This window comes from Marmota marmota, unplaced genomic scaffold (genome assembly GCF_001458135.2).
Source record: "Marmota marmota marmota unplaced genomic scaffold, marMar, whole genome shotgun sequence".
NCBI lineage: Eukaryota > Metazoa > Chordata > Mammalia > Rodentia > Sciuridae > Marmota > Marmota marmota.
This window is the reverse complement of record NW_026000153.1, coordinates 23090786-23103824: the sequence shown is the minus strand read 5'-3', so window position 1 is coordinate 23103824 and position 13039 is coordinate 23090786. Positions and strand designations below refer to the sequence as shown.

The 13039-nt window shown below is 40.1% G+C and overlaps 1 protein-coding gene across 1 annotated transcript in view; it reads right to left on the bottom strand.

Moving 5' to 3' along the window:
• The window catches only part of Abca13 (ATP binding cassette subfamily A member 13), a 423614-nt gene that overhangs the window by 356482 nt on the left and 54093 nt on the right, over positions 1-13039 (bottom strand). The window contains exons 11-15 of the mRNA XM_048786593.1: positions 7877-8004; positions 6964-7064; positions 6552-6719; positions 4393-4598; positions 3499-3638 (exon numbers count right to left, since the gene is read on the bottom strand). Coding sequence (XP_048642550.1) covers positions 3499-3638; positions 4393-4598; positions 6552-6719; positions 6964-7064; positions 7877-8004 — 743 coding nt within the window. The remainder of the gene's footprint in view (positions 1-3498; positions 3639-4392; positions 4599-6551; positions 6720-6963; positions 7065-7876; positions 8005-13039) is intronic.

Below are 13039 nucleotides of genomic sequence, written 5' to 3'. Positions count from 1 at the left end.
TTTTTTTTTTTTTTTTTTTTGATATATTTGTCAAGGGTCAGACACTATATTTATGTGCATTTTTCTCTGTCTTCTGTTCTATTTCATTGGTGTTCATGTCTGTTTTTATGCCAATACCATTTTGATTTTGATTTTGTTTTATAGTCCTGAAGTATAATTTGAGACAAGGTATTGGGATGCCACCAACATAACTCTAACTGCTCAGCATTTATTTGGCTATTCTGGGTCTTTTATTCCTCCATATGAATTTTAGGATTATTTTTTCTAGCTCTGTGAAGAATGCCATTGGCATTTCAATGGGGATTCATTGGGGATTGCACTGAATCCATATAGTGCATATGACCATCTTAACAATATTAATTCTGCCTATCCATGAATATTGAAGGTCTTTGCCTCTTCTGAGGTCTTCAGTTTCTTTCTTCAGTGTTCTATGTTTTTATTGTAGAGAACTTTCACCCCCCTTTATTAGATTTATTCCTACAGATTTTTTTAGGCTATTATAATGGAATTGTTTTCCTGACATTTTTATCAGCAGATTCATTAATGGAGTATAGAAAAGCTATTGATTTTTGTATGTTGATCTTACATCCTGTTACTTTGCTGAATTTGTTTATTGGCTCTAGAAGTCTTTTACTGGAGTATTTTGGGTCTTCTAAGTATAGAATTGTGTCATCAGCAGAGATAATTTGACATCTTCTTTTCCTATTTGTATCGTTTTAATTTCCTTCTCTTGCCTGATTGCTCTGGCTAGAGTTTCAAAAACTAAAATTAAAAAGCTTCTGCACAGCAAAAGGAAACAATTAAGAGTATAAAGAGAGGACCTACAGAACGAGAGAAAATCTTTGTCAATTACTCTTCCAATGGGAGAGTAATAACCAGAAATATATACATATATATAAATTAACATTTAAAAATGTTTAAAAATTAACATTAAAAATTATATATATATATATAAATTAACATTAAAAAACAATTCAATCAATAAATGGGCAATTGAACTAAACAGATACTTTTGAAAAGAAGTGCAAATGGCCAACAAACATAAGAAAAAATGTTCAACATCCCTAGCAATCAGGGAAATGAAAATCAAAATTACACTGAGATTTCATCTCACTCCAATTAGAATGATAATAATCAAAAACACAAATAATAATAAATACTGATGAGGATGTGGGGGGAAATATACACTTATACATTGCTTGTGGGACTGAAAATTAGCACAACCACTATGGAAAGCAGTATTGAGATTCCTCAAAAGATGAGGAATGGGCCCACCCTATAACCCAGCTATCCCACTCTTTTGGTATTTATCAGAAGAATTAAAATCAGCATTCTATACTGATACATGCATACCAATATCTGTAGCCACATAATTCACCATATCCAACTTATGAAACCAGCCTCACTGTCCTTCAATAGACAATAGAATAAAGAAAATTTTATATATATATATGTGTGTGTGTGTGTGTGTGTTTGTGTGTTTGTGTGTGTGTGTGTGTGTGTACACACAAAAAAATGGGAGTTTTACTCAGCCATGAAAAAAGAATGAAATTATGACATTTGCTGGCAAATGCATGGAACTGGAGATCATGCTAAGTGAAATAAGCTAGACTCAGAAAGCAGAAAATCAAATGTTTTCTCTTATATATGGAAGATAGAGAGAAAAAAGAAATTTTAAAAAGGAGGGGCTCTCATTAAAATAGAAGGAGGAACAGTGGAGTAGAGGAAGGTGAATGAAGGGAAAAAAGTGGGGATGGGAAAGGAAAGAAACAGCAGAATGAAGTTAACCAAACCATATCACAATGAATTCCACACCTGAGTGTAACTATAATTCACCAATTTTAAAAATTCTATTTAAAAAACATTGCTTGGGGGGGATGGTTCCTAGACAGCCTCAGGATAGAAGCTGATTGTCAGAAGAACCAACCATGTAATTAAAGGGTTCCAAGTTTCACCCCACCCTGTACCCTCTCCTTTACTTTCCCCCTAATCACTAAGGTGAGGAGAAAAGCTGGAGGTTTTATTAATTGCTAATGGCCTATGATTAATCTTGATTGCATAACAAAACCTCCATGAAAACCCCAAAGGGAAGGGGCTCAAAGAGCTTGCAGGTTGTGCACTCCTGGAGGTGCTGGGAGGGTGGTGCACCCACAGAAGGCATGGAGGTTCTGCACCCCTGACCTGCCTCCTCCATACCTTGTCCTATGTATCTCTTCCCTCTTATGGTTCCTCAGTTATGTCCTTTACAATAAGCAGTAGTCTTGTCTGAAAACTGTTTCCCTGAGTTCTGGGAGCTGTTCTAGCAAATTGTAGAACTTGAGGAAGGGGTCACAGGAACCCTGATTTGTAGCCTATCGTCAGAAGTCAAAAGGGAGGCCCACACTTGGAGTTGGCATCTAAAGTAAGGACAGCCTATGTGAGACTGAGAACTTCACCTGTGACATCTGATACTATCTCCAGGTAGGCAGTGTTGGAACTGAATTGAATTATAGGTCACCAACTGGTCTCCAAAGAGAATTGGAAAACTGCTTCGTATGGAAAAAACCCACACATTTGGGCACAGAAATCGGAAGAGCTGAGTATAGAGAAAACTTCAGTTTTTTGAATTGTTGTTGTTTGGGGTTTGTTGTTGTTGTTGTTTTCTCTGCACTTATAACAGGTCCACTTCATGCTCTGAAGATAAACCTTGCTAGTCCACCACTGGAAGCTGATTTTGTTAATTTGTATTTTTTACCCCTTCTTCTTTTCGGTTTCCCATTCCCAAACCATGGCAGAAGCAAGATTAACCTTCTTTCCATCCGAGACCAAGTTATCTGTTCTTTGGCTCAGAGACCTCAGAAATAAAAGAATTCAGACTTCATGACTGTCACCAGTGGATCTAAACAGCTCTCTCTCAAAGCTACTGCTTGGATAGGAATTATGACTCCTGTGAGGGCTCACCTGGAAGTTAGCCTTTGTAACCCCTCTTTAAAAGCCCACAATTCCCCTTGACAATGAGAATCACAGCCTCTTAGACAGGAGGCCCATAGCAAAGCAATAAAATTTCTTTTTCCTATTGCTCAAAACCTTGTCCTCACTATTAGAGCAGCTTCAGGGAAAAGGACGGAGATTTCAGGATCACACTGAGCATGATCAGCATGAGACATTTTCTTCATTATGAGGGATAGACTTAGTGCTAAATCAAATGAATAGGCCACATAGGAAGTCCATCAGGACTCTCATGAGGAGGGTCATGATTAGTCTGCATGTGCATTTATCTAAACCAGAACAATCCCAAGAGGAAAATGAGTCATAAGAAAAAGTGCTGCAAGGACCCAGAGAGGGTGGGGTCTTGTCATAATGGAAGGGAAAAGCCTGACTACAGTAATCGTAAGAGTGAATTGTCCTTGGAGAACCTTCCATTTTAATCTGCCCTTCATGAAGTAGGATGGACTTTTGTGATATCATCTTACCTCACTAACTGAAGAAAATACCCCACATTCTTGTCTCTAGCCTTACCCAGAAGACTGTCCTGGAAACTTCCTTGCATGTTCACACATCGTGCCACTTTACAAGTCTTCCTGAGAAGCCCTAGGAAGGCCTTCCCATAGGGTATCTGTTCCAGGGACGGTTGTACTTTTTCAAGCATATGAAACATCCTGCAGTCAAAAAGAAGCCAGAGATGATAATGATGCTCCAGATGGCAGGTCATTATAAATCCATCTAAACACAGACATAGGCAAATGTCTGGCAGTCCTCATATGAAAGAAATTAGATTCTTCGAAATGGTTCACTTAATATTTATTTGTTTGTTTATGAGTTCCTCCACCCTGATTTACAAAGTGAGGGAAAACCATTTATGGGACCACATAAAATACAAGAAAGAGTAAATCAAGAGAAAAGAAAGAGGGAAAATAAAGAACATAAAATAAAATGAACTTTGAGGCCAAGAATACATTCCCTACTTGATGTATTTGAGTGTGAATTTCCTAGCATCTGAGGAAAGTAGAAATTGATCACACATATAATTTTCAGAGTCATAAAATAAAAACAAGGCAAATTTTCTGGAGAATCAGGACTCCCAAGGCAAGACTCCCATTAGTAGTTAATGTGATAATTCTGAGTATAGTTCCAACAAGAACCTCAAACATATGCATTCCTTAGACTCAATTAGTTCCTGAATTTCTTATGAAAGATTCAACCAATAGTTAAATTTAAGGGAACTGTTTAATATGTTATAGTTTTTAGATGCTTTCTAAAAACTATATACCAAAAGTTAGATTCAAAATAAACATCTTTCTATTCATTCATTAGCAATAGAATCTAAATATTGATCTATCATTTGAATGAGAAGCATTTGACCTCATTTTGATGACAAAGTATTGGGAAGTTTTCCATCCAATGCATACTCACAGGGTGGAGACAAGCTGGTGCTCACAGCCACCAGAGGAGACATGGGTCCCAGGTGAGGCAACAGCACCCTTCAACTGGAAGAGCTGAGAACACGAAAGGCTCACTTCTGACAGCTGTGTCTCCAGTTCCTGCCAGCCCAAATACTCTTCCGGTACCGAAACTGGCATGTCTGTGTGCCCAGTAATGACCTCTTGCAAAATATGGTCCTTAATAAGAGAATAAAACATCACTTGTAATAAATAAAATCATTCAAATGTGGGTATTTGAAATGTAACCTACCTAGCCTGTGTAACCAGGGTTCCACTTGAATTGGGCATCAAAGACTATGAACTATAGGACCATGACTACCAAGTCATAGTGCTAGACTCGAATCTTTACTCATGTCCAAAATTATAGACCCCAAAATAAAACCTTATACAGCAATAGAGTCAGGTAACTTATAACCCACTTTATTAGGAACCCAATAAGCAGGGACCTAAGTAGCATAGTCAGCTGTGGTAGCTTGTATCCCCACAGGTCCCCAATAAACCAAGCCTTCTGAAAATTGAACTCTCAGTAATCTCCTCCCACAATTCATCTAGGCCTGGCTCTGACTCATATTAATCCACAAAGTGAAGCACAGGTGACTTATGCTAATTCCAGTCCTACCTTTTCTAAGCTGCCCTCACATGCTTTAAAAGCCTTTCTTCTGGCCTATTTTTTGGATGCCTGGATACCTTGTGAGAAGTCTATCTACCCTCCTGAGAAACTATGTGAGGAGGCTCCCCAGAGAAGAGAAGCCTGTGACTTCGGTGGAGCATGAGAGGTTCCAGTCCTCCACATCCCAGCTGAGCATCCAGAGTCCACCCCCCATGGCCCTCTGACTATAACTACAGGAGAAGTACCCAGTAAGATCATCAGAAGAAACCCCTAGATAAGCCCAATCAACCTGCAGAGTCACAAAAGATAACAGATGTTTTGTTTTGTTTTCAGCCACTAAGTTATGGAATGGTTTGCTACTGACACATCTAAGCATCCTTAGAAAGGCTACCTCACATATATGTGACCTAGAAAAACACTCATCACTGCAGCAGATCCCGCTGGATCCCAGCTCCATGTGAGACTATGAGTTAGGCTATATAGACACAGGGAAATTTGAAATGGGCTTTCTGCCAGAAAAAAAAAATTATACCTGCTAGCAGGGAAAAAAAAAATAATGTGCAAATAGGTAGAGTCTTTTCATGTGCTTGCATGACTTCAAACACACTTTTCCATCTGCCTAGCATTCTCTCTGACTTCTCATTGCTTCCAAATCTTATGTCTCATTTTAGTAAGTCTCATCAACATCTTAGCGGAGATTTACAGATGCTGAGCCCCTGTGCACTCATGCCATCTGCCCTGCTCAGCCAAGAGACTGTGTTCATGTTTGTACTCTCTTCCACATGCCACCTTGCCAAGCAGACACTGAGAAAGCATTGATGGCTGAACTATGTACACATGACCATTCCATGTTCATTTTCCTGTGACATTATCACTGGTTTTATCTCATGGCATGTAAGGAAGAAGTGAAAAAAGAAATAGGTAATTCTGGAAGGAAAAAAATGAAGAAAAAACATATTACTATAATGTTTAGTACTCAGGAAGAAAAATAGAAGCTAGACTTGACATAATAATCTTTCCCAAAAAATTGCCGAATAGTCCCAAGTTGAGTGCTCTGCAAAGGTGAGCGCTCACAGAAGTGTTCTGGGCTGTGACATGACAAACACATGATTTTCAAAGTCTGTGACCCTGAAAGCCAAAGCTCTGCTATAAGTTGACTGATCACCAGAGTTATCCCTCCACTTTTCTCCCCATATGCAGCTAGAAATGGAACAGGATAAATGGCCAGGAAACCAGAGAAGCAGAAGTGCCTGGTTTGAAAGTTTGAGATTGTCTTGGGGAAGGTCAAGTTGGTTTTGGTAGACTCGAGGGCACACACACTCCCAAGCTGTCAGACAGAAGGGATGGAATTGAGGAACACAATTCAGGTGGCCAGTTTCCTTTAGGTGTATGAACAATTAATTCAATATTAGCATCTTCAGTTAAATTAACTGAAATTAATTTCAATTAATTTAAAAAATTAACCTTAGATATGAGCCCAGTTGGTGCCCATGAAAGAGATCAGATAATGGATTACTTACAACATCCTTTACTGTACCAAGTAGCCTGTTGAAAACACTGGTCTCGTTGAAGGAGGTATGGTTGCACAACAGTCCCCAGGAGTCCCTCCAGATCCCAGGGGGCAGAGGGACCTCCTTCTCAGACAAGCGTTCATTTAGGCAGGGAGCAGTAGCATTCTTCATCAACATCTAAAAGATTAATGAGGATGGAAAAGGGTAACATTTAGAGAGTATAGTCATGCTCACCATGAGCTCAAGAACTACAAATAGAAACAAACAATCAAAATGTTAAAATGCAACCTAAAGTTCTTCAAAATGTGTCTATTCTCTTTATTTTGCTAGCACAATCCATAATAGGCAAAGCTTAATATTGCATGAGCTTCTTCAATGTTTTATGAAAATGGTTTATGTATAATCCTTGGCTGTGATTTACCTGCTTTAACCCTTCAAAGAACACATCCTTTTCTAGTTTCCATCGATCAGGTCTGCCCTGCATAGAATTGTTCGCTGAAGTCTCCAGGTGAATGAGGATTGCTGCAAGATCAACAATTCGATTTATTCCTCACCCAAGTTAGGCATCTTCAAGCTTGATTTCTATGTACAGTGTGAATCAATAAATTGAATTCTAAAAACACACATTTCAGTAAACTTGACCTGAGGTATTTCATTATCTTCCTTGGAAAGGAAAATGGGGAAAGACATTATAACTCTGTCTTATCCTTTTTGAAGACACATGAATATGGGTTCCTTGTTAGAGGAGAGTTTTGCTTCTTTAAAGCAATATCCCCTCCTCATTTCTTCTCCCTCCTCCATCAGATGACGAAAAGACAGCCCACTCAGGCAAAAGTGAAAACCTGACTTCCTCAGAAGAGTGCAGAAAGAAAAGCATCCACCATAGTCATCAGAAGTTCCAAGGACTTAAAAGTTCCAAGAAATAAGATCTCTATCAGATACTGAGAAGCAGAGGGGAGGGATATAAAACATAATGATTCACTTACTCACAATGCACCCTGGTCCCTCTCCAGCCTGAGAACTGTTTCTGCTGATGTGAATGTAAAAGTCAGACTTCAGTCCTAGGAAACTGCCTATCCCAGCCCACACTGTAGGCATATATTGGACAGTAGGATACACCTGTCACTTTGACAGTTTTGTGTATTCAGTCATGGCATGCTGTATGTGAAATACCCCAGAAGGCTTCGTAACAAAGCATAAATATACATACAACAGCAGCATAACTTAGCTCCAAACTTTACAACATTGTCAGGCAGTTGCAAGTTCGTTTTCCAATAAATATCATGTTTGCTCTTAGTGAGTTTCGGTGACAAATAACACTAGAGTTGTTTTACCTTGGATGAAATGCAAATCCTGGGCTATTGCATTCCTGAGAGCACCACCCAGCTGCAGCAATCTCTTTAGGTCTGGCCACTGGGGCAGGCTTTGCAGCACACTCTGCAATTTCTGCAGACTCTGTGATCTAAGAGCAAAAAGAAATGAGTGAAATGAAATGAAAGTGTTTTAAGGCACCAGCTAGGGAAATGAAACTCCCATGCAAATGAAAACATCTCACTGCTTTGAAAACTGTGTTCATGGACTGAAAGTCTCATTTCACCATCTAACCAGGTTCATGACAAATTGCATTATTTGTATCAGCTGATTTGTAGATTCTTTTAGGTACTGAATATGGACTAGACATTCTCTTTTATCCCAGAACAGGAAAGTATACTCCTAACAGTATGGAAAAGAAGTGAGGATTGGCATAAAATTCCAGGTGGAATTTATCACTTTTTGCCTCAAAGTGTATGGATGAGATGTAGGAACAATTTGAGAAAAGTTTCAAAATATTGAAAAGCTGTATGGTGATGATATACAGGATCCATCAAAGTGGTCCCAACTAGGGCAAATTAACAACACCTGTAAGAGTCTCTGAAGTCAAAGGGGGACAGTCAGGCTGCCTGACACCTGCAGTACCTGGAGTTTTAGATGGCAGACATGTTGAAGACGGAGGTGGAGTAATGAACCTGAGGCCAGCTGCAAAGACTATACTATTGAGATGTTCACCTTCAAAGCCAAGCAGAAAAGTCACCAGGGGAAATGTTTCAAGCACTACTCCATTAGAGATGCATCTGCCTTCCTACCAGAGCATCTCACTAGGGCTGGCAGAAGAGACAAATGATTCTCCATCTCTAGACTCCAGTCTGTTAAACAAGGTAATATATTCCTCAAATAAATGCAGGAATTAACTCAGAAGAGAAGCTGGAAAGAAAGTGAGTCTGAGAATGAGAGGAAATAGAAATGGAAGTGAATGTGGAAGACTGAAGAGCCAAGTGGGGGGTCATGCTGTGGGGAGGCCACTGCCCAGAGCAGGCAAATCCAGGCTGAGTCTTCTTGCAAGCACAGGGCATCCTCAGCCATGACAAAGGCAAGCTCAAAGGAGAGAAGCGTAGAAAGATGTGGTTTCTAAAAACGCCAAGCAAAATGTTCCAATGGTGGAGCTCTGGCCATGCCACAGCTTTCAGCTTCTAGCCTGCATTTGGACTTTTCAACCCTTGGTCTTCACAGAATCTCAGTAGGCCTGGGTTAAAGGCAAGTTTGATAACTAGTTGCTGCTGTCCTGTAATTGGTAAGCTGATGGATCTGAGCACTGAAGAGGGTATAGAGAGATGGAGGAGGGTTCTGATGACAATTCTCCTACAAGAGATCAGCAGGAGGAAAACCATCCCCACATCCATCACCATGGATATATGCCTGTCCCTAGCCTGAAGCCAGAGGCAGCTTCTTGGACTGAGCCTCCACAGGATGAGGTAGGGCTAGAGTACTCACTCTCTGACACTTTGGATTACACTGAGGAGGAAGCCTGGGGATTATGGAAAGAACTGGATTTGTGGGCAAGAGGCAACTGTACTTTATTTTACTCTCTCCAGGGGGGAAAAAAAAGATAAACTGTGTGACCTGAAACTTAGATCTGGGCTGTCGAATTTGTTCGAGCTCTGGCCAGCAAGGACATCACATGGCCACCTCCGTGAGCAGACACTTGATAGCCACGTGTATGTTGCAGAGTCAGGCCTTACTGGAGCCTCCCTCTGAGTCCTCGGCTTACCAGGAACACAGATGAAGAGCTCTCACTGCCCAGTCACCTGACCGATGTGACTGGACAGGAGCAGACAAAACCTCAGAAGGTAAGAGGGTTGCTAATGACACCAGGTGCTCAGAAGGAAACGGAGAGCCTGATGATGTTCTCATTTCTTTTGGTTGAAATTTGTGATTGAGGAAGAGAAATGAACAATTGGGTTTGGAGACAGGATGGAAAGAAGGAGAGAGATTTCCTGGACCAAGACTTGTGATAGTTTCCTGCCACACATGAACGGGAATTTTACAAACATTTGCAGAAGCCTGGAGGCAAGTGGCTGACTGATTTCATCAGAATGTTCAAACTGGAGACACAAGGACAAAACCTTGAAAAAGAGGCAACAGAGACATCAACAGGTGCAACAAAATCAACCACCAAAAATACTAAGGTGGGAAAGGAAGCACCAACAATGCTCAGGTGACTAAACAGGGAGGACAGTGTCCAGCCATGAATATGGGGTTAAAGTGTGCAGCCGAGAGGGAAAGTGATAGGAACATCAACCACACAAACTCCTACTGGAATAGGACCATGACTCCATACAAAAACAAAAGAAAAAAATCTACTCCAAAATTAGTAAAATTAATAAAAGAGATTACAAAGTCTTGATAGTGCCTTTGAGGAGACACTTGACATCCAGGGATCAAAAACCAGTGAATCTGAAAAAAAAAAAAAAGAGAGAGAGAGAGAGAATGCAAAGAAGGAGGAGAGAGTTTAGGAGATCACCTCTGTCAGTGGCAGAGGTGAGAAGGGCCAAGGTTTAAGAGTATCTGCTCAAGGGTGGGGTGGGGCGGACATCCTCCACACAGGCATCTCTGTCAAGCCTCATATCAGCCTAGAGATGTGTGCAGATTATTCCTTCTTGATAGGTGAAGTCACAGGGCTCCTGGGCAGTCCTGTACAAAGACTCCAAAAGACCAGAGGGTTGATACCTAGGAAGAGACTGAGAGATCATCTAGTGATGCCATTACCAGATGGGGAGGCCAAAGCCCAAGGAGGACAACAGAAGGGCCATAGATGCACAGGCAGTGGACTTTTTTGTCACCTAGACAGACAATGGGGCTGCAGTTTTGTATTACCCAAGGCAAAAGTGGCACCTAAATAGAGACATAGAGGCCATTTGCTTACATTAGAGACATAGAGGCCAATTGCTTACATAAGCGATTCAGAGGACAATTGCTTATTCAGTGCTATTAGATACGGAAAATGACAAACACCACAATAGTGAGGCCTGGGAAAAGGGACTGAAAAGGAAAGCCATATATTGACAGCATTGATCCTTTCCCAGTACATCCTTTCCCAGTGACAAGACCAGCCCTGGGTAGGAAATTACCCATCCAAGCCTAAACTGACAGTCTCTAGGAAGAACCAATGTATTAAACCTTCCCAAAATGAGTCCTTTCTCAGTGACAGTACAATGAGACCCCAGAGGTGAATATTGATCACTGTCCCTAGACCTTTCATCTGACCCACTGACTGCTAACCCAGACCCTCCATTAGACACACTCGGGCAATAATTAAATCACCTCTCAGGATGACCTAGGTAAGCCCAGTCCCTTTCTTTCTTTGGGGCTTGTTTTCCACTAGGAAAGTGGGTCCCATGGTGTCATTTTGTCCCTGTATCCCCTGTTCCTGTGTGAAACTTCATTCTTGAATAAAAGATCTGAGCTGATTTGTGAAGTTTGCGTTCATCCTGGTCAATTTTGTGCTAACAAGTGCACATAGCAGGTGGATGGCAAAGCCTGTGCTAGGGTCCTCATCTTCCTGACCCTGAGTGTGTATAGAAATTATGTGTGGGGGCCGGGAGAGCTCAGTTGTCCTCAACTGGTACTTGGGGTAATCTTAAGCTTCCTTAATCTTTGTATGAGTGAAGAGCCAAGTACAGGTTCCCAGGGGCTTCATTTCCTAAGTCAGAGAACAGGCAGGAACCTAGGCTAATGTGCCAGGGGCAGTTGAGGTTTATAGGGTAATTTTAGGGTGACTTAATGTGCTGTGTCTATGACTGAGTAGTGCTAACAGACTTGTTAGGCTTCCCAAACCACTCAACAGGGAAGTTTTCAATAAACCAATGCAAAGTCTTACATAGAAATATTCTGCATCTGAAGTTAATTGATGACAGCACGTTGTGTAACTGTCCTTTGTTCAGCTCATTGTTTCAAGGTGTACCTGCTCTTACTGATATTCACCTTTCGGTTTCTCTCTCTCTCTCTCTCTCTCTCTCTCTCTCTCTCTATATATATATATATATATATATATATATATATATATATATATTTCTATATATCTATGTATGTATATATACATATATAATTATATATATACTTATTTATTTTTTAGTTGTAGTATATACTTATTTATTTTTTAGTTGTAGTTGGACTCAATACCTTTATTTTTTTATTTATTTTTATGTGGTGCTGAGGACTGAACCCAGGGCCTTGCACATGCTAGGCAAGAGCTCTACTGCGGAGCCACTTTCTGTTGCTTTTATAGCCCTTATAGAAATTTCATTGCTGCCTGAAGCTCCAATACCTCTGCCCCAGGGCAACTCTTAGTAAAAGATAGAAAACAAGACCTTCATAGCAAGATCCTATTTCCTAACTCCTTCCAGAAAATGTGAGAGACTAGGAAATATTGGGAGTTGCTATTCATGGTGTAATTACAAAAAACAATATATCCTTATACAATTCTGACATCATAATTCCATGTTCATGGAATTAGAGAGCCAGAGCTCATGTGGCCCATGATATGAAATAAACCTTTTTGAGATTATATTGAGAAATCTAATTGTTTTCTTCCAACAAAGATTTTAATTGTAAGCATATAATAAAATTCATTTTACTTCAAATTGTGACACTTACTGAGAAAAGTGACCCAATCTTACAGAACTGATCATTTTGATGAATTAATTTGATTTCCCTAAAAATTAAAAAAAAAACAGTTCTACTTTTTCCCACTTCTAAAATATTTCTAGTCTTAATGTAAACATTTCAAATATTTGCAACTTTATAATACGAAAACAGGCAGTTTCTTGTGTAACAGTACTTCTGACATGTATTTTAGAGGTACTGTTCATTTTAAAATACCAAAGACATAAAACCTAAAATCCAGGAATCTGGTATCTTCTCAAATGTCATTCCCCCTTTAGATTGCCTTCCACATCTGAACTGGTGTTCAGAATTTTTCAAAACGTTCTGCCCTAATTGTGGTCTAATATGAAAGTCTGGGATTTCCCTTTTGTTAACTTATCACCATCTATGCTAGTTGGCGACCTATGCTGGGTTTCCAAATCTGACTATTCCAATAACTTAAGAAAACAGTGAAGAAAGCATGCAAACACACAGAAGTAGCTTCTCAAAATCTGGGAGACCTCTCTGACCATAGGGGT